The sequence below is a fragment of the Sorex fumeus genome, unplaced genomic scaffold (assembly GCF_029834395.1).
Source record: "Sorex fumeus unplaced genomic scaffold, SorFum_2.1 ptg000034l, whole genome shotgun sequence".
NCBI lineage: Eukaryota > Metazoa > Chordata > Mammalia > Eulipotyphla > Soricidae > Sorex > Sorex fumeus.
Window position 1 is genome coordinate 39,830,394 of NW_026606091.1, and position 22,381 is coordinate 39,852,774.

A 22,381-nucleotide genomic window follows, 5' to 3' on the forward strand; every position below is an offset into this window, starting at 1 on the left:
ACAAGACTAGGAGGACCCCCATCTCTAGGATCCCAACTCCAGCATCTTCCCTGGTACCTGCAGTCCCCTGGATTTCTCAGTTCTTCTCAGACCCCTCTGGCTCTATCCTCTGTTGATCAAACATGTGTTTGCTTCACCTCCTCTATGGGCTCACCACTTTCTCCAGGACATCTAATCAATACACTGATACGGGGTTAGCAAAGCATCTGCAAAGCTATACTGGTGCAAGTGTCTTGCCTCCCTTTTCTCTCCTTCCTCCCTTATGAAGGAGGTTCTGACACAGGCTGACAGGTAGATTGAGGTCTGGTCCCCAGTGTCACAGGCAATTTGGGTATGTGGCAGTCAGATGTTGGGGAGGAAGATAAATGTGTCTAGGAGGCAGAGACTCAACCTGCGGACCAAGCACGTATGAATTCCTCTGGAGAGAAAGGCCAAGGCTTCTGTCTAGTTGTGAGCCCCAACACAAGCCAGTAAGCACTAAGAACTAAGGCTCCAGGAAGCAAAGGGCCAAACAGCTTATGGGACATGTTCAATTCCTGCAGCTCATGAAACTGCACCTTTGGCCAAGTCACTGAATCCTGAACCCTCAGTTTCCTCGCCTAAAAAAATGGGTACAAAAAGGCGATCTACTTCACATTGTTGTAGTGTGCATCTTAGGAATTCTTGGGGGGTTTTACTATTTTAATTTTTTTTAATTTTTTTACTTGTTGGTTTGGGGGGTGATACCCAGCAGTGATCAACGCTTATTCCTGAGTCTCTACTCAGAGATCACTCCTGGTGGACCCAGGGGACCATATAGGATGCCAGGAATCAAATCCAGGTCAGCCACATGCAAGGCAAGTGCCCTATATACTGTACTTTCTCTTCAGACCTACATCTTAGGAATTCCTATGGGTAAATCAGGCAGCAGAGTGAGGTAAACGTCACCTGAGGTAAAGCTCAATGAATGGGTCTATGGCAATGACGTGCCACAAGAGTGGTGAGCCTACAAAAGTAATAATTCTATTCTTACCTAGTCAGTAACAAGCCTTCCAACTTAGAACTTTCCTCCAAAGCAGAAACTTCCACTCATCAGTTTACTTCCATGCATACTGCTACCAGATTCTCCTCTGAAGTTAACTACAGGCAGAACTTGCAAAGCTTATATTTCAGTATGGAAGTCCTTTTATCTCCATCTTTCTGTTCTACCCATATTCCAACCAGAGAGACAACTTGTTACATCCTTGCTTTACAGTAGAAAAAGGATGCAACAAGATCAGATACCCTCTGCAGGGACTCTGACCTTTTGAACATTTGCTTAGTTAACCTCTTTATCTCCCAGTTAAGAGTTCAAGGAAAACCAAACAAGGTCCCTTGCCTAAACAGCTGCTCTTCTTTCAGAGGAGATTTATGCAATCCAACCAAATACTTCAAGGACAAAGGGATTCTCTCTTTATACCTCCTGGGGAGATTGGCACCAACAACTGAGTGGTACTGGTCCAGGAAACAATGAACAGTGGTGGGTTAAGTGAAGATCTTTCCAGATGGATTTTGTCCCCGCTTACTAACCAACAAAAGCATGGTGAGAACTTTTGGTGTGCAGGAAGATAATCAAATAGCACAATGGTGACCCAGGATCCAGGGATCTTATCAGGACCTTGATGGCTCTGGCAAATATTGAGAAAGATTAGTGGCTAAAAATTAGCCACCAATCTTTGTTTCCAAAGACAAGACACTCAGAAAGCTTCACTTGAGCACTGTGTCCTTTCAGCTAGATGGCTGGAAGGTGGTAAGAATAGAGAGCAATTCTGAAAGAAGTGCATAAATTGAGGGTTAAACTTTTATCTGCCTTTTATAGCTATAGGAATTTTACACCTCTGAGAATCTATGATCTGTGTCAAAGGAATCTAGATTCAACAGTTTGACCAATTTGACCTAGATCACAATCTTGGCAACTGACAGAGAAAACCCCAGTTTGTCTGATGCCAACATCTAAGCAGTTTTTCATACCCATCTTGCAAGTCTGTGACGCCTCTACAAAGAGAACAGCCATCAGACTGTAAAGTTGATTTTTCTCTCAAATGTGTTCTTTGGTGGTGCTTAGAGTAATACCTAAGTAAAATTTGAGTCACGGTCACGGTCCTCCCGTTGTTCATCGGTTTGCTTAAGCGGGCCCAGTAACGTCTCCATCGTGAGACTTGTTACTGTGTTTGGCTATCGAATACGTCACGGGTAGCTTTCCATTTACTCAGCTATCAGCTAAATCTCTTTGGGTTCCAAAAGAGAAGACAGAATTACCTTCTAAGCCCACAAACTGAGTGCAAGTTTCATTTCATATTCTTCTTAATTTTCGGTGAAACTAGAAGATAATGTCTAGGAAAGTACCCATAGAGTTCTTTTTTAAACTTAGTACAAGCAGATAATGGGCAAATAACTGTTACTGTGTGATACGAGAGAGACAGGGGTTAAAAGGTGACCCTAGGGCCAAAGACATGAGTCAAAGGGATTCAGCATATGCCTAGCACATGTGAGGCCCTAAATTCTATCCAAGGTACGATGAGCCCCCTTCCTAAGCCCCACTGGGTACAGGACAGGTAGCTCTAAGCAACACCCAGTGATTCCAAGCACTACAGTGCAAAATCGAGCTCTGATTTGTCAGCAGAAAGATGGCTAGGAGTGGCTCTGGGTGCCTACCTCCAGCAGCCAAATACTGACTCGATGGACTCAAAAAAGGGGAGAGGTGATTCTCCTCCCCATCTCTTTCCTGAAGATCTATATCCCACGTGCCTCAGGGGCTAAGGGTGTGGGCAGTGTTGATTCATGACAAGAAATGTCACAGGGACAAAGCAACAGCTAAACCGCCTACGCGATGTTCCTTCGGACTGAAGCGATTCTGCAGTGTCCAGCAGAAAGTCATCCAGTGATTGTGACATGACACTCACGACATCTATAAAAGGGAGCTATTACCCCTCCCCACTTAGAGAGATGATGAAACTCAGGCACCGGGATGCTAAGTCAAGATGGCAGTGGAGCAGTTCTCCCAAAATGACAGAATTAGTAATTGATGAAGCCAGGATTTAAGCCAAGCCAACTTGACCTCTAAAGTGTGAGTCTGTGGCCACATCTCACTGTAGGCTCCATCCTGTGGTCAGTTTAAAGGCCACAGCAAAACAAAGAATTTAGATTCCGATAACTTAAGCTTTTTTTTTTTTAATCTGTCACTTACTGAATATGTGACTGTAGACAAACCCATGCATTATTCTAGAGTCCCAATTTACTTCTCATAAAATCAAAGCAAGTTTATTTAGTTATTAAAGTTTATTAAAGTTTATTTAAAAGTCCCTAAGAGATAGAGAAGGGAGCACCAAATAAAGGATGTTGGGAGGATCCTCCCAGGAGGGGAGATGCATGTCGAAAGTAGACTATGGACTGAACATGTTTGCCACTCAATGCCTCTTTTGCAGACCACAACACCCAAAAGGAGAGAGAGAACACAGGGGATTGCCCTGCCACAGAGACAGGGGGGATGGGGGGATGGGGGTGGGAGGGATATTATCCATGGTGGTGGAAAATGGGCACTGGTGGAGGGATGGGTATCTGATCATTGTATAATTGAAACCAAAACACAAAAAATTGTAAATCTACAACTTTAAAAAAATAAAATACAATAAAGGGGAAAAAAAAAAAGAAGAGGCCACAAAAATAAAAATAAATAAATAAATAAATAAAAAAGTCCCTAAGAAAGTTGACTGAACACGTCTGTTATAAACATCAAAGGAAGTGTCGGGCAACCTGATTTCTACACATATGTTGCTTTAAGTGATATGGTCCGTGATGTGCAACTAGGCAGAAAGGTACAGTGCATATGAAAAAGAAACTAGCAGGGACCACAAGACAGCAGTATTAAGACTCTGACTTCCAGCAGTTTGAATCACCAACCTTCTGTACTATCAGTAAGATTATTTTACCTTCAAGGCTTCAAACATATAAAACAGTGACGACAGTGATCACTGCCATTATCATCATTCTCTAAGACTAAACACTGTTTCCTGAGTTCATAAAGCCTTGTCAGTAAAGTTTAAAAACCTTTCCTGTGTTAAGCCATTTTCACTTATGGTGTTTCCTAAAGATACCAGGTACGGGGAACAGGAGAGGCATGGCAGGGGTGTAGCTCAATGGCACAGCTTTTGCCGTTTGTGTGGGGGACACAGGTTTGATCCCTGTACTACAAAAGAAAGGAAAAAAAGATCTTTGGGGGGGAAAAAGTCAAAGATAGCCCTTGCCCTTTTCTCTCTTCTATTTTTGCATATAGAAAAGCCATGCAGGGGCTGGAGCGATAGCACAGCGGGCAGGGCGTTTGCCGTGCACGCAGCCGACATGCGTAGGATTCCCAGCATCCCATATGGTCCCCCCGAGCACCGCCAGGGGTAATTCCTGAGTGCATGAGCCAGGAGTAACCCCTGTGCATCACCAGGTGTGACCAAAAAAGAAAAAAAAAGATAAGCCATGCATTTCAGTGAGTTGATTTTTTTCAATTCTTTTGTTTCTAAGGAGCCTCTTCTTTAGCATTTTCTAAGAATAGTGTGTCATTTGCAGAGAGTGAGATTTTGATTTCTTTGGTGATCTGGATGCCCTTAATATCCTTCTTGAATGATTTGCTGTGACAAGACTTCCAATACTATATTAAATAGTTGTAGTAAAAGAATATAAGTGATAAGAGTTGTGAGTTTTAAATCTTAGTGAGTTTACTTTTAAAAAAGGGAAAAAGGAAAAAAAAAAAAGTATAGACACGCATCTAGTACCCCCCAGCCCCCAGCCACCCAAAATTAGTCCGTGTCTATTGCCGACATTTTGCTTAACAATGGTGAGTCTCAAGCAGTACACCCCAGATACTCACATTCATGCTGCTCATAGGGTGGGTAGCTCAACCGGACAGAGATCAAGATGAAGAAGATAAACAAAGGCCAGGCCACTTCCAGCAGTAGTTGAAGCTGAGTGAGAAATAAGACAGGGCACTGTGAATATAGAAATAAGATGGCTGCACGAGGTCTCGAGGCATCTGACATGCCACAGAAAAATTAGACTCATCAACTTCTCCAGTCTCTGCTAACATTCTGATTTTAGAACGTTTGCAGTTCTCTCACATTAAAATACACTCCACTCCATGCCTCCATGTTCTCCTTAAAAACGGGAAGATACTTCCTACTCTGTCTCATCTGACTTACTTCTATTCCTTCTTCAAGACTAAACCAGGCATGATCCCCTTCATTAAAATCTCAGGATGAATTAGAAGTTCTCCTCCTGTACATATCACTGTTAGATACTCCTGCCAAAAGCATTATCTTCTTCAGAACCCAAGTTCACACATTTTCTCACCACTGAATTATTAGCACCTTGAAGACGGGTACTGGGTAGAAGTCAGTTTTGCCCACCAGCCTTAGCATATATAAAACTGTTGATCTTTGTTGAATGCAAAGGACCTGGGCAACCTGAAAACCTAAATACACATCACCTCCACTCCTTTATTAGTAAGTTTTAATTAAGATAAGATTAGTTTAGGACATTCAATAGGTTTCAGCAAACATGACATCAACAAACATGACATTGTTATCGTGAATGAAGTCTAGCATCCACCCTCCACTCAGTTCTTTTCCCAATCTCCCAGATTTCTTTCTCCCTTTCCTTTCTGTTTTATTAAAGGTACCTAAAAGCATGCCTTCCCCATGGGGACAAGAAGAGGGTACAGAAAGTAATGGAAATTTACACAGAGATCCACACTGACTTGTATGTACCCAAAAGTGGAAAGACTGGGGGTGACAGCCAGTGTCCTTCTAATCAGGCCTGGCCACCATCGTCTCAGTGGGATAGAAGGCATTTGAACTTAAGCATCATCTACTGGTTTAGGCAAGAAGGTTTCTCTGAGGGAAAAATCTCACCTCAGTGAGTAACAAATGAGCAGAGGGGAAAAAATCTCACCTCAGTGAGGACAAATGAGCAGAGAGACAGAATTGTAAGACATCTCTTAAGTCAACTATTGGTGTTGACAAACCACACGTTATAATGCCCAAAGCCCCTCTCCTCTTACATTCCATTCATTGCTATACCCTGATGTTCTAGTTAACTTGACCAACAAAGAATCTGGGGAGAGAACCAGGATTCTAGTTGTAACGGGTATCAGTGTAGCCTCAGAGAGATAAATCCAAAACATGACTGCTTATGAAATCCTCCCTTTCCTTTAAACTGAATTTTTTCTTGAGCCTCAAATTCATGCATTTTTATTATGGAAACTTTTAAATGAAATAAGATACAGAAAAGAAATAAAAGGTAAGTAAAAGTCCCCTTTAATCCTACCTCCCAGACGTAATTCCTAGTAAATTGAGTTCACGGTGTTTCTGTTAATACTTTTGTCTTTTTTATGAATAATATTATTTCCTTTAAAAATGAGATTATTCAGAATATGAATTTGCATTTTTCTTTTTCTTTTAACATAACACAAGGAGCATTTTTTAAAAATATTCTCTTAATAAAAAATTAGTCACTTGGTTTTCCGATCAAAATTGAATCTTTCTGCTCTTGCTGTTATTTCAGATTATTGTTTGCTTTTACTTTCTTCCTCATTTTTGTTTTTCCCCCCACTATTTTAAGTAATCCATTTTTAATTTCGAAGGTATTTTGACCAAGTCCCACAATAAACTCTTCTTTAATAATAAAACTGCCCTCCCGTTGTTCATCGATTTGCTCGAGCGGGCCCAGTAACGTCTCCATTGTGAGACTTCTTGTTACTGTGTTTGGCATATTGAATACTCTTGGTAGCTTGCCAGGCTCTCCAAGAGGGGCGGAGGAATCGAACCCGGCTCGGCCGGGCTGGCTGCGTGCAAGGCAAATGCCCTACCGCTGTGCTATCACTCCGGAGCGATAGCACAGCGGCAGGGTGTTTGCCTTGCATGCAGCCAAACTCTTCTTTAAGTCGTTTTATCTTTTCTTATTTGAGGGGGTGTGGGGGTACAACTGGGAGTGCTCCAGTTTCATTCCTGGCTCTACATTCAGCACTCTTATCTGGCTGGGCTCGGAGGGCCATATGGGGTAGAGTCTGATGTGTGAAAGGCAAACGCTCTACCCACTGTACTACCTTTCTGGTCCTGTATTCATTCTTTTTAGAAGGAAACATAAAGATGACAGTGGAGGATGTCCTGGGTTGATAAGAACATGGGACATTTTTGAAATACTTTCCTCTGTTTTCAAAATTTTCCCAGAATGAGTATGTATTACTTATCTAATGCAACCACAATAACAACAAAGGGGAAATCTCTGTTGCCATCTAATTACAAAAATTGTTTGTCTTAAATACAAAGCACAGCAGGGTCTCTTCAGGAAGGAAACGTGTTGATAATGGGGTCTCCACAACGAAAGGCAGGACTCCTTCTGCTATTTACTTCTGTAAATAATCCCAAAGAGTCAACACATACTGAAATTTTCCAAACCTCATCTAGCAGCTAAGTTGGAAGTCCCTCTGAGGAACATCCAAGAAATACTGTGTTTTTATCAGCCCTTCTCGCCCCAGAACTTCTCGTCTGAGGGCAATTTTTCCCAACTGAGTCTGTCACGTGATAAGGGTTTAAAAAAAACTGTTCACCAAGAGAATGAACTAAAGTTGCTAGATAAAGATGGAAAAATCTCAGTTGAGTCCTTTAGTAAAGCAATCTGATCATATGTATTCAAAAAGTCATGTATATTCCCACTGACCAAGTAATAATCCCTACAGTTCTTTCTACGGAACTAAATGTAAAATATTTCAAAACTACATACATGAAGTTATTCATTCCAAAATATTGGAAACAACTGCATAACAACAGAAAAATTAAACAACATATTGTGCAGTCATGACAACAATGTTTATACAATATAAGGACAATTAACCATATAATAGTAAACAATATATGTGTGTGTGTGTGTGTGTGTGTGTGTGTGTGTTAACTAAATAAAGCACTGTAGCACAGTAGCACTGTCCTCCCATTGTTCATTGATTTGCTCAAGCGGGCCCAGTAATGTCTCCATCATTGTGAGACTTGTTGTTACTGTGTTTGGCATACCAAATGCGTCACAGGTAGCTTGCCAGGCTTTGCTGTGCAGGCGAGATACTCTCGGTAGCTTGCCAGGCTCTCCAAGAGGGGTGGAGGAATCGAACCTGGGTTGGCCAGGTCTGCGCGTGCAAGGCAAATGCCCTACCCACTGGGCTATCGCTCCAGCCCAACTAAATAAAAATATTTACAAATGTACTTTTAGTTGCTTAATAGAGTTGCGGTCACAATCCAAACTAGTGTCAATTCTTACAGTTTTATACACATATAGTTACCTCACTCTACGGCACTGACGTGTCTAAGACTTTTGACTAATGTCCTTATGCTATTGTCAGTTTGCCTCTTCATTATTCCCTGCCATTTTGTAGAGATATTAACTGAGAGGAATAAAGGTTTTAAAATATAGCTTGATCATAAATAAATTTGGAAACAATAATCAACCCAGAAAAAAAAACAAAAGCATAATTTAAAAATATAAATACGGAAGCTGAAGCAATAGCACAGCATGTCGGGTATTTGCCTTGCACACAGCTGACTTGGGTTCGATTCCCAGCATCCCATATGGTTCCCTGAGCACTGCAAGGAGTAATTCCTGAATGCAGAGTCAGGAGTAGCCCCTGTGCATCACCAGGTGTGACCCCCCCCACACACACAAAAAAAGAATAAGGTAGTCATCAACTTTGAAATACTAAAGCTACCATTTGAACTTTTTATTTATATTGTGGGGGCCACACCCAGCAGTGCTCAAAGCAAACTCCTAGCTCTGCCCAGGGATGACACTTGCTGCTGTTAAAGAGACTATATATAGTTCTGGGTATCAAAATTAGGTTGGCCATGTGCAAGGCAAGCATCCTACCTGCTGTACCATCTCTCTATCCTTCCCTTGTACTTTAAAGATAAACAATAGCTACCATTTTGTTTTGAGTTTGGATACAGTAAGCATATTATATACGGATAATTTCATTTCATTCTCATAACAACTCTGTCATGAATAATTATTGCATCCACTGTATCTATGGCAAGGCTAGAACTTATGGAAAGAGTAAATCACAGGACTAGTCAGTGGCAGGGATGAGATTAGCAGCAGTTCTGCCCAACCTTGGAAGCCAGGTGACGAGAAATTCTACGTGACACAATACATGATTCTGGTAAGAAATATCTCTAATGAGATGACATGGTCCCAAACCATTAACCAATCCTAAGGGATAAAATAAACTCACAGCCTATAGATTTAGGCTGTTATAATCAATTCGGAGCACCTACTACAAGTTTTATATATCTCATCTCTAATATTTAATTCTCACAATAATGCTGTAAGGTTGGCTGAGTCACTGCCACTTAAGAAATGAACTAAAGGGGCCAGAGAAATAGTACAGTGGGTAGGGCACTTGCTTTGCACGTGGCCAACCCTGGTTCGATCCCCAGAACCATAAGGTCTGTGAGCCTGACCAGTTGTGGTCCCTAAGCACAGAGCCTGAAATAAGCCCTGAGCACCTCCAGGTGTAGCTCCAAAACAAACTCCTTCTCCCCCCACCCCCAAAAAAGAAGTGAACTAAGAATCTGTTAATTGGGGAAAGTGAATCACAGGACTAGTCAGTGCAAGGTTGATATTAGCAACTAGTTCTGCCCAAAAGGCATCTCATCTGTGGCACAGATAGCAAAGGAGAAAAAATGAATCGTATCATTTGGGGATGTAGTAGGTATAAGCAGATAATAAATAGATAAGAAAAAAAGAATAATAATGATTAACTCTTTCTGTGGGCTGGAGCGATAGCACAGCAGTAAGGTGTTTGCCTTACATGCAGCCAACATGACCGACCCGAGTTCGATTCCTCTGGCCCTCTCGAAGAGCCCGGCAAGCTACTGAGAGTATCATGCTCGCACGGCAAAGCCTGGCAAGGCTACCCATGACATATTCGATATGCCAAACACAGTAACAACAGTCTCAAAAAATGGAGACGTTACTGGGCCCGCTCGAGCAAATCGATGAACAATGAGAGGACAGTGTTCCATTCTGGAACTCTTTCTATTTTAGGAAACATTCATGTTCTGTTTCATACATATACCTAATCTTTAAATAATCCCATTAGTACCATTATATCCATTACAAATAAGAATCCAAAATAAGACCCATTGTATAGATAACTGAGATTCAGAGTTAATACAAGGTTGGCCAATGGCAGAGCCAGAATTCAGAATCAGTTCAACTAAATCAGTTCCTGCTGTTGGGTGCATTAGACACCATTCACCCAATCTCCTCCCTTCCTGTGTGCTATTACCACAGGATCTAAATTCCTAAGCCTTGCACAGCCCTGGCTGAGTTAAGACACTCACATATGTGAGGGCATGAATGCACTCATCCCATGCCAACAGAAAATTTGTGAGGAAACAAAATTTAATCCCTGCTCTTTTACTCAGTACCTCTAAAGTACCTCTGGTTTTGAACCTAGAATTCACCTTCCAAATTCAAGGGGGATGTCCCAGGTACTTCTCTTCCATAACTCTTCCTTGCCCTCCCCGAAACCTAATTGTCTTCTCCTTGCTGGCTTCACTCCATCATCAAATCAGATTCTTGCCCCATCTCTAAATTTAGACTTTTCCTTCGCAAAGCTCTCTTAAATAGCTTGGAAGTTAGACTAATGTGTTCCTGCTGTAATCTCCTCTAGAAAAATCTTCAAGTCTTACTTTGGCAAATTGTCATCCACCTCCACAGCTCACCCCCCTCAACCCCACTTCCCTCAAGTGGTGAGGCAGATGGAGAGGAACATATTTATTTATGTTTTAATTTTGGGGTCACACCCGGCGATGCACAGGGGTTACTCCTGGCTCATGCACTCAGGAATCACTCCTGGCGGTGCTCGGGAGACCATATGGGATGCTGGGAATCGAACCCAAGTCGGCCTTGTGCAAGGCAGACGCCCTACCCACTGTGCTATCGCTCCAGCCCTGGAGAGGAACATACTTTAAAAGGTATTTCTCACCCAAGTAAAAATTTCAGAAGCTTTCTCTTTTAATAAAGGATATTAAAAATAATAATTCCAGTGTTCACATGGATAGCTACACTGAATTTGTCTGGTACACCCCAAACATCATTTTTCATTTTCCTTTAGATAATATGAGCGAGCACTTTCCAAGCAGGATTTCTTTTTTATTTTTTTAATTTTTATTAGTGAAATACCAGTTGTAGATTTACAAATTTTTGTGCTTGGGTTTCGATTATACAATGATCAAATACCCATCCCTCCACCAGTGCCCATTTTCCACCACCATGGATAATATCCCCCCACCCCCCCTCCCACCCTGCCTCTGTGGCAGGGCATTCCCCTTTGTTCTCTCTCTCCTTTTGGGTGTTGTGGTCTGCAAAAGAGACATTGAGTGGCAAACATGTTCAGTCCATAGTCTACTTTCAATATGCATCTCCCCTCCTGGGAGCATCCTCCAAACACCCTTTATTTGGTGCTCCCTTCTCTATCTGAGCTGCCCTTCCAAGCAGGATTTCTTAAAAACAGCACCATTGACATTTTCGACCAGATCATTCTGAGGGGTTTTCCTGTGAACTATAAGATGTTTGTCCTCCCTCTGTCCTCTGGACCGTACATCCTCACCCAGCCAAAACATGTATCCACATATGATCAACCCTCCCTGGGGCACTTTATGGGTACTAACATACCCAGAAATACCTAATACTTATATTGAAATACCCAGACATCTAAAGACACTGTGATACATACACTACATGAAACAGTTTACCATTAAAAAAATTTAATCAACTCAATTTAAAAATCACTGTCACTGTCACTATCCTCCCATTGTTTATCAATTTTGCTCAAGCAGGCCCAGTAACATTGTGAGACTTGTTACTATGTTCGGCATATTGAATACGTCACAGGTAGCTTGCAAGGCTATAACAGTTTTAATTGAAATGATAAAGTCATGTCTTTTACAAAAAAGGTTTGAATTCTGAGATGATTATGCCAGGTAAAATAAGTAAGGGAGTATTCGCCCTCTCCTCTCTGGAAAGAAAGATGGCGGCCACATGGGAGCCTTGTGGACAGCAGGTATGAGCCGGGGGAGTGGGGGCGACTAAAACCTCATGGGTCGGGGGGCGTTCCGGTCCGTCCTTCATGCCCTACCGAGGTCACCGGTTGCCCCCCACGAGCGGCTCTCCAGCACGGCCATGGCCCCAGAAGCACAAGGACTTAATGCAGAACCCAGCAGCTTGGAGCAGAAAAGTGAATGGACTATGCGTTGATCCAGCCCATCAAGTCTGCCGGAGGGGAAAGGGTGTTGCCCCATTCGCCCTCTCCTCTCTGGAAAGAAAGATGGCGGCCACATGGGAGCCTTGTGGACAGCAGGTATGAGCCGGGAGTGTGGGGGCGACTAAAACCTCATGGGAAGGGGGGCGTTTCGCTCCGCCCTTCACGCCCTACCGAGGCCACCAGTTGCCCCCCACGAGCGGCTCTCCAGCACGGCCACGACTCCAGAACACAGAAACCAATTTCTTGACTATCTGACTTTCAGTGGAAATACTTCCAGGGTCAATAAGTAAAATAGCAGAAATCCAAAACCAACATTTAATTCTTGAGCCCAGCTGGAGAAAGCAAATCACTTCACAATGCTTTTTCAGCATGTCTGATTTGGGGGGGGGGGGTGAACTCTAAATAATAGTGGTGAATCTTTTATTGAAACAATCTAATCAAAGCGGATAGAGTGTTAACTGGAGTTCATCTGCCTCACAGGGACGGGGAGGGGTGGGGGGTGGGGTTTTATTGGGGTTCTTCATGGGAAAGAATGGGTGTTGGTAAAGGGAAATGTGTTTGATGTTTGCATGACTGAGACATGGACCTGGAGGCTTTGTGGCCTTTCCCACGGTGATTCGGTGAATAAAAAAAAAAAAAATAAATAAGTAAGGGAGTTAAAGACAGTTACGGGACGTTTTCATTCATAAGCAGAATATGATTAACTAAAGCAAACAGTCCAGCAAGAGACAATAAAACTCAACTCTAGATTCAGTGCAAACTATGGCGGTTACCAGAGGGAAATTAGAATGGAGTGGGAGGAATGAGCAGAGGTATATTTTAGGTAGTGAAATTACATTGAAACTTAAGTGGAGGAAATGGTGACAATTACATATAGATGTGGAAGTAAATGCTGGAAAAATTCCATAATACTGTAAAGCAATGAGAAAACAATAAAAAAATAAAAATTCTGTATTTCACCACATAATCATCATAGATTTTATGTTCAAAATAAAATTATTTTTGATTTGGGGGCCACCCTCAGCGGAGCTCAGGGAACTACTCCCTACTTGGTGCTCAATTATGTTCCCAGCAGTGTTAGAAGGACTGTGTGGTGCCAGGGGTCAAACCTAGACCTCCCAACCATCCAAATGTTTATATTTTTTTTCCAAAAGAGTGAGATGTGAACATTATGTGAAGGCTTTAAAAAAAATTGTGCTAGTATTATTGAAAAAACAGGGTGTATCAATTATGCAGTGGTAAAGATTATACAGTGAAATGTGGTCATGAGACAGTATTTTTTGGTAACTTAAAAGGTACCTAGATTTAATATGGAGAAAACAGATGAAAAATATCAAAGGCTATTCTGACAGATGAAAGGGAAGGGACAAAGAGCTTCTCCAGATCTCAGAATGCTCATCAAAGTAACAGCAGTCTGGGCTATAGCAACATCACAATAAAAAATGCTTATCAAATGATCAAACAGATTCTCTTGAAACAGCCCCCTACACAAGCAAGATTTGCTAAATGTCCCAAGAATAGCTGGAAATGAATCACGGTTTAATAAAAAGCTGTATGGATAAGAATTGAATGTAAAGAAAAAGTAATTTTTGGATTTACTAATAACTATACATCCCACTTAGGTTTGGGAAAATTAGGGGTCAGAGCAATAGTACAGAGGTCTGGATGTATGTGGACAAACTGGATTTGACCCCTGGCATCCCATATGGTCCCCTGAGTAACACCAGGAGTAATTTCTTAGTGCAGAGCCAGGAGAAACTTCTAAGCATGCCAGTGTAACCCAAAAAAAGTAAAAAAAAAAAAGTGTGGGGAAATTAAAGTGAAATCTTAAGGTATAAATCTGACAAATGCTAAAGGACAAAACAATTTTTAGAATCTGGGCCTGCCCTTACACAATGGAAAATGCTCGCATGCACTGCTGGCGGCTTTTGTAACTGGCTTGATCCTTTGCAAGGACTTGTGATCAGACACTTCAAGAGTCATTTGCCTTTGACCTAGTAATCCTAGCCATGAGGTTTGGGTCTATGGAAATATTATAAAAGCAAGAAAAAGATACATATATATATACATATATGTGTGTGTATATATATATATACACACACACACTTATAACATTTTATTTATAACAGCAAGCACTAGAAACAACTTAAAGGTTGGTATGAGTTTATAAAATATAAAGTGCATTCATGTAAAGGTATCAGAAATGCCAATGGCATCCATGATAGATCTGCGGATAAAAGACTCGGTCCCTTCCCTTACTAACTCCCTAACTTAGCATACATTCTTTTAACAATGAAACATAAGTCATAATTCTGAAAGAACTGCAAAAGACAATGGACACTGAAGTATTCCTAAAATTTAAAATTTGGGCCTACATATCAAGAATCATTATTGTAAATAGGATCAATATTTGAAAACATACATATCAAGTAATGTTAGTGAAAGAAAAAAATGTAAAAGGTTCACCCATGTGTGTAATGATGACAGCTGTGTCCTTTAGCTGTCATCCTTCCAACACTGACGATCAGGGCAGGAACTCTTTATACAGGAAATACTTTACTCTTCCCAATCTGTAAGACCCTGCATGGTCTGGCCCTCCAATTCCCAGCTCACGCTTAACCTGTCTTCATTGTCTCCACCAGAGTCTTTGGCTTTTCTGAGCCTTGACTCAGGAACATGTGTCAGCTTTGGGGTCTTCACACCCTCTGCTTCCACCTAGAATACAGCCAGCTCTGAGCACCAGCTATTCCCTGGCTAACTGCAGGACCTTCTGCTTAAATATTATAACTTTCCATGCTAAACTAAATTACTCTCATCAGTTTGGTAATAACAGTAATAATAGTTTGGGGGTTTTCTTCTTTACAGTACTTATCAGTTTGGAGTCACATTTGTACTTATGTCATAATGGGTTTCATATTTGCTCTCCTCCTCAAACCATCAGCTCAGGATGTGGACATCTGATTTACCACTGTATATCCACACACCATCCCACATATATATTCAACAAACACTCAGTCTAAGTGAAATACTGAATATCTGTGTATTTTAGCAGTCTTTTCCATAGAATGGTGCATTAAACCTCAGGAGAAATTACCTCTCCCTATCCATTGAGGCATATAGTGGCCAAGGAGGAAAAAGAAGTTAATTAGAAAATATTTAGAATTATTATCTATATTTGAACCACCACTGCCAGGCCAGGGCTAAAGCCAGAGAAGAAAAAAAGTTAGGATAAAGCTGTAAGTATAAAGGGTTTGCAAAATTTCAATCCACCCTACTTTTATTTAAAATAAATCTTTTATTTTTTTACTCTTAAAAGTCTCATAGAGGCCTGAAAATGAGGAGTTTTCATTGGCATTAACTTGATAGGTTTGTCTCTTGTCACAAAAACATGCCCAAATTCTGATAGTCAATTGATACAAATATTGGAATATTTTCCAAGCCACACATATAGTCAGATGTAACTGAGAAAGTTCACAATAAAGGCAAAATTACAAAGAAAAGGTCATATGAGCACGTGGCACCCTCTATTCCATGAGATGCTGGCCTCTGGCTCAACCAAAAAGCAGAGGAGGATCTGAAAATCTCTGAAGCTCCTCGCCCTTCCTGTTCCAGGGCCTGTTTGCGCTAATTGACTACCACAAGTTACCTGTTACTTTGGACCCAAACAGAGCTTTGGCCCCAGCTTTCGCAACGTGGCTTCCATGAGCTCTTTACCAAACAAGAACAGTGTGAGTCGAGTCCTAAGCCTAGCAATGGGCTGATGAGTGTGTACAATGCGGGCACCAACAAGGTCCCCAAGATGCATCAGCAAACAAGAACTCTGAGGGAAAAGGGCAAACGCCCACTCCCTTTCAGCACGGTTGCTGTGAGCAGCACGCTTCTTTTCCTGGATCCCCCAAAGTCTTTCTTCCCAGCACACAAGGCCCCGAGAGTGGGAACCACCTGGAAACCTGTCCAGTTAAAGCTGCCTAATACAACAGATCTACAGATACTCATTCCTGAAACACTTAGGAAGCATATCTGAGATCTTCGTCTCTGGGACCAAGTGTGTAAAGATTACGATTATTTGCTTCAGCTGTCATTCTAAAAGTCATCATTCAAGTCCCCTCAGAACCCAGGACCACAAATCCCAGTGTGGTATTATAGCCTCTCTACCTCAGGGACTCTTCTGACATATAAAATACAATTTTTTCCCCCTCTCTCACCTACAAGATCTGGTCTTTCGATTCTAAACCTGGTCTTAAGAGTCCCCAACTAGTCTTCATTCATTCCAATGGCACCACTGTCTTTTCTGTTCCTTCATTCAAGAACCTATGTTAGGTTCATGGAGTTCACAACTCTTAACTCTGTCTAGAATACAATATTCTTGATCTCTGAGCTCTTGATAGTTTTCAGGAGCTCAGAAGTTAAACCATGACTTTCCCTACTTTGTGCGTGGGAAATATGAATGAGCTACTAATTTCATCCCCTGACCTATGAGCAGGGCTGTTTCTGAAGTCGTGAACCAACAATGTGGCACTAGAACCAATGCAGTTTTCATTCTCCCTAAATTATGCACGCTATAAACCCAAGTCAGGTAGACTGGAAAGAAACTACCAGTCCACACGTAAGACACAGGGAAATTAAACTTTAGTGTAGCTACAGTAAGCCCGTTTTTAAAAGATCTATATCTGAACATCAGTAGGATCCATCCATAACTGAGGTGCTCTCACCCCGCCCCCATCCCTGCCCCCAGTTCCATCGACTATACAGGCACAGACCAGATCTTTCCTTCTCCAACAATCCAGGTCTCTACAGTCTATTCAGAAAATGCTGATTTCTTTTTAAATCAGAAAGGAAATAAAAGAGACAAGAAATCAGGTAGTGTTAATTCATCTAAAAATACCCCTTTTTGTCAAGATGTCATGCCCCTACTTACTCCTTCCACAAGAACTCTGCCACACATGCCTACCTAATTGCCTTTGACTAAGGCTTTCACTCTTTTGGTGGGGTGGGGATGAGGGGGTAGTCACACCCAGAAGTGCTCTGGGCTTACTACTGGCTCCGCACTCAGATCATTCCTGGAATCCTTGGGGACTATATGGCATGCCAGGGATAGAACCTAGGGTGGCCATGTGTGAGGCAAACACCTTACCCTTTGTACTATCACTCCAGTCTTCTCTCTTATCTTAACTACTTTTCGAACCCTAAGCAAAATCCTTAAAATAAGTAGAGATTGGCCCAACTGGAAGAACCAACCCCATCTCCTCCTGTTCCAGGAGATTTATCCCTTCGCTGATCTTGGTAAATTCCTTCCCTGCTTTCTGCCTCAGTATTCTCATCAGAAAAATTAGATTTGGACTAGACTACCACTGAGAATTCCTCTCATTGCAATAAGAATATAATCTTCGTATTACTCACTGGCTAATGGACAATCCCATGGCAGAGTAATCCATCACTCAGGCTGCCTCCATCAGCATTAAAAGAGGCAGGGCCCCTGCATCACACAGTGGCTAAGAGCAAAGAAAGGAATAAACAGGCCTTGAATACACCAGGATCTGAGAACAGTGATGGGTATTGGGCAGGAAAGGAGAGGAAGAGGTCAAAAACTTCAAGACTGTGAGGCAAAAGACAGAATAAAATAATGGTACTTCTGAAGAGCAACCTAACATAGTGGTTTAGTAGAGTATCAACTCTGGAATCCAAGATTATCTGGATTTCAACTGTACATCACTTCTGACTTCAAGTTTTGACCTCAGACAACTTACTTCACCTCTTCTGCGCTTCAAGTTCCAGAATTGTAACATCAGGAAATAACATCATTTTATGAGGTCTTACAAGGATTAATCCAGTTAAGGTACCTCAACGTCTTGCATAGGGAAGCTATTTCTAAGTGTTTGCTTTTATTCTATTATACTCTCTTGATATTCTAACATATACAGGATGCGTAAATTCTAATTCCTACTCTCACTGGCAATCTTGAACTTCAAGTTCACATTTATAACTTGAGGAGCTAAGATTCAGAGATCAACTATGAAAGCAAGCTGTGAAACCCAGAAGACCAGAGAGGAACTACAAGAGTATTAAGAAAGGAAAGTAAGGGCTGACATCTGAACTTCAACATGCACACCAGACCTTTCAGATTTTACTTCCACTGTGGCCAAATACCATTCTTCTGTGTATGGGAGGAGCATTTCCCATCCAGGAACCATCTGGGAAGTCCTGGGGTATTCCAAAATGGTAATAGATGAAAACTGTGTAAGTGGGGGTCACTACATGAGCCTAGAGGGCCAACCAGTAGGACAGGGTGGCACAGAAAGGAAACAAAGACGGAAGTAAGCCAAGATGGATAAATGTTGCGAATCACTATGATAGAGATTATTGAGGAATTATTGGCCTGTCTGAAAGTAGACAACTTCAAATGCCTTGCAGAAATAAAATAACCTGCAATACCTCCCAATTTTCAGTGTTGACTGAAGGAAAGTATCCACCAGGACACTAAGAGTTTCGGGCACTGGCCTCTAAGAGCTGGGCCATTAACTCAACTTCCTTTCTACCTCCCCGATATACAGAGGTCTATCTGGTGCCTTTGGACAGTAGGTGGTCCCCAGGGCTGTGGCAGAAACCAAAGACTAGGATGTAGCATTGTAGCACTGTCAAGCGGGACACCAGTAACATCTCCATTGTGAGACTTGTTGTTACTGTTTTTAGCATATCAAATACACAACGGGGAGTTTTCCGGGTTCTGCCTGGAAAATATTGTAGTTTGCTGGGCTCTCCGAGAGGGACAGAGAAATCAAACCCAGGTCGGCCGCATGTAAGGCATATGCCTTACTCGTTGTGCTATCGCTCCACCCACAGACTAGGACAGTCAAGGGTTTTTGTGCCAGATTCCAGAAGTCAGAACTGAGTATCTGAACAAAAACCAGAGCTAAATTTCCCATCTGGTTCCAAATCTGCACTGTATGATAAGGGACGGGACCATTTCAGGACTAACAGTCAAGGCCAGAGGTATTCGAACACTTTGGAAAAAATAGGGAGACTCCTGTTCCCGTCTCCCTGACTCCAAATCGAAACCCAGCAGAAAAGGATGGAGGACGCCTCCGAGAGACCCACACTTACTGTTTGTCTTCTTCGAAAAGTGAGATTCTTCCACAGCAACAACCTTAGCTGAGGCCAACAAGCCATGTTACCTCAGCTGGCACCCACGACAACTGGTGTGCTTGGAGTCCGGGGAGCAGTGGCCGGAACTCACAGCAGGGAAGCTGTAGCTGGTCATTAACTGAAAGATAAAGAAGGAGAGAGCGCTGTGAGTTGGAGCTGCAGAGTCCAACGCCAGGGAGGGCTGTGCTTCCAGGAATCTGGCCTGCAAACTCTACACCCAGCTCTGCGTCACGACTGCTCCTCCTGGCTCATAGATGCAGACCTTCCGTGGGGAACTCCAGTCCACCAACATTCTTGAGGTTTTTCTGGAAGTAGCCTGTGAGCTAGTCATTAGAGTCGTAATCATTTCAGCTCTACTGGTGGAACCATTGGGGAAGAGGGGGGGAAAAATGCACTTAAGTAAATAGACTTAAGTAAGCAGTCTTGAGGCCAAAACACTGAGGCTGCAAACAGATGATGGAACTCCCGATGACTCTCCTTCTTTCTTCGGGCAAAATGCCTGCCTACCCATAAATTGTCAACCGCATTAATAAAGTCAGCCTCAACCCTGGAGTGACTTATGAGATTCCCTGAAAGCCGCTGTGACTACATTCTCACCTGGCCACAAAGTGGAGTTATCCAAAAAATAAATGGCAATGTCAACCACCCCCCAATGCGGGAAGCCACAGTGTGTTTGGGATGACTGTGAGTGAATAAACACCAAAGAAATTCCACCAATACCTGGCTCCCAGGTGCTGGGGCCAACCACAGGGCTGTGTGTGTCTGTGGAAAGAAAACAATCCTGTGGAGGAACAGGTCTGCTAAGACAGGTGGAAGAGCATCGCCTGTGGAACTGACAAGCTCCCACTGTCTGGACATATGCATAGTCTGGCGTGGCTCCAGGCTGCTGCTGATCAGGTGGCCCAGCTGCCTTCTTGCCACATCTGCCATGCTGCGGGATGGGGAGCGTCTCACAAGCGGGGGGAGGGGAGATAACAGTCTCCAGGTCCCAGCAAGCGACGCAATAACTAAGTATTTCATGCTGAATGAATTCCAAGTAATCATACAGAATTTAAGAGTGGCAAGGGGTAGAAACTGAAAACGGAGAAGAAAGTGATGCACAGGGTTAACTCAAGGCACTGCTGACACTTTGGAGACAGAGGGCGCCAGCAGGGCCAGAAGCCAGATTTCCTTCCCAAACGGCGGCGCCGTTCAGGGCCAGGGAGATGGCTCACATGCTTTGCAGGCAGAAGCCCGAGTGTGATTCCCATCACCACTCAGTCCAAAGAGCACTGCCCAAGATGCAGCTCAGAAGCCCCAAATAAATAATAAAATAGTTCAGTTGCTATGTGGCATAGAGAGAGAAGGATTAATTCCTGAGTGCAGAGCCAGGAGTAACACCTGAGCATCTCTGGGTGTGACCGGAAAAGTCAAAATAATAAGTAAAGTAAAGTAAAGTAAAGGCCCTCCCGTTGATCATCGATTTGCTCGAGCGGGCCCAGTAACGTCACCATTGGAGACTTTGTTGTTACTGTGTCTGGCATATCCAATACTCTCGGTAGCTTGCCGGGCTCTTCGAGAGGGGCGGAGGAATCGAACTCGGGTCGGCCATGTTGGCTATATGCAAGGCAGACGCCCTACCCGCTGTGCTATCAATGATACAGGCTTTTAGACTAAAAGGATGGAGGAAAAAGTGGACAAATAAATTAAAAGAGAAGAGTATAGTGAACAAGATCATTGGATCCTTACTGGTGAATTTAATGCAGTATAGACAGATATAGACAATTTATAATGACTCATGCCTGTAACTTATGTTATAATAGGATGCTATTCAATAAAAATATTTTTTAAAAATCAGATAGAATAAGTTCTATTAATCATCCAGGCCTCAAGCAGAATGAAGGAGGGATATTAGAGATATAGAGCAAATAGCAAAAGAAGAGTCGCAAATGTAATGGCCACTTGTGGATACACAACCAATTGCTGAACTGAAACTCCTGAATGAAAAAGGAGACTGCAAAGCAAAGGCCAACTTTTGGTAGGATTTTACCCTTTTGTCCTCCACCCCAGAAAGGACTTGCTTTAAAACTTCCAGAAAAGAGAGTGGAAGAAGTCTGCAGTGTCAGAGAAGGAATGACCCTAGTATTGTGTGTCTGAATTCATTCATTGATAATCCAACAAAGCAGGAATTCTTCTGAAATATTCAAGTCTTAAGACCTACTTTTCATTATCACTCACTCAGCAAACTTCTAGAAGGGCACAGATCTCCAGTTTCTCACTCCAAAAAAGAGAAAGAATTAATACAGCTCTGTACCCACTTCTCATGTGTTGTCTAAAGATACTACCTGGGCTCTCATGGGGAAAGCCAGAAAACCAATGGGAGGGTCCTGGGTGTAATCACAAGTTTGTTTTCTAAGTGCATCTTAGAAACACTGAAATAAACAGCTAGACTTTTCTCACGCAAAAGTGTTCTCCAGGAATCACTTAATTTGTTTGGAAACTACGTGAACCTTTTCAGGTCTCCAAAGTTACAAGGGGAGGTTGGGACACAAGTTTATCATTAAAACAGGGAAGGAGTTAAATGAGTGGAAAGAACTGGGTATGAATTAACCCCAGTTTCACAACCATGTGCTCTAAGCCAAGACTTTTAAGCTCTCTGGGTATCCATTTCCTCATTATAAAATGAGAATGGCAATGTCTACTCTACACAGATGCTTTAAGAATTCAATGGGGGAGGGGTGGAGTGATAGCACAGCGGATAGGGTGTTTGCCTTGCACGTGGCTAACCCAGGTTCGATTCCAGCATCCCATATGGTCCCCTGAGCACCACCAGGAGTAATTCCTGAGTGCATGAGCCAGGAGTAACCCCTGTTCATCGCTGAGCATGACCCAAAAAGCAAAAAAAAAAAAAAAAAGAAATTCAATGAGATGATAGAAGTAATA

General features: G+C 42.4%; 1 protein-coding gene across 3 annotated transcripts in view; it reads right to left on the bottom strand.

Annotated features, from left to right (window-relative positions):
- The window catches only part of ABCA1 (ATP binding cassette subfamily A member 1), a 148,852-nt gene that overhangs the window by 106,758 nt on the left and 19,713 nt on the right, over nt 1-22,381 (bottom strand). For all 3 annotated transcript variants that reach the window (XM_056117375.1, XM_056117377.1, XM_056117376.1), the window contains exons 2-3: nt 19,418-19,577; nt 4,877-4,970 (exon numbers count right to left, since the gene is read on the bottom strand). In XM_056117375.1, coding sequence (XP_055973350.1) covers nt 4,877-4,970; nt 19,418-19,483 — 160 coding nt within the window. In that variant the 5' untranslated portion in view covers nt 19,484-19,577. The remainder of the gene's footprint in view (nt 1-4,876; nt 4,971-19,417; nt 19,578-22,381) is intronic.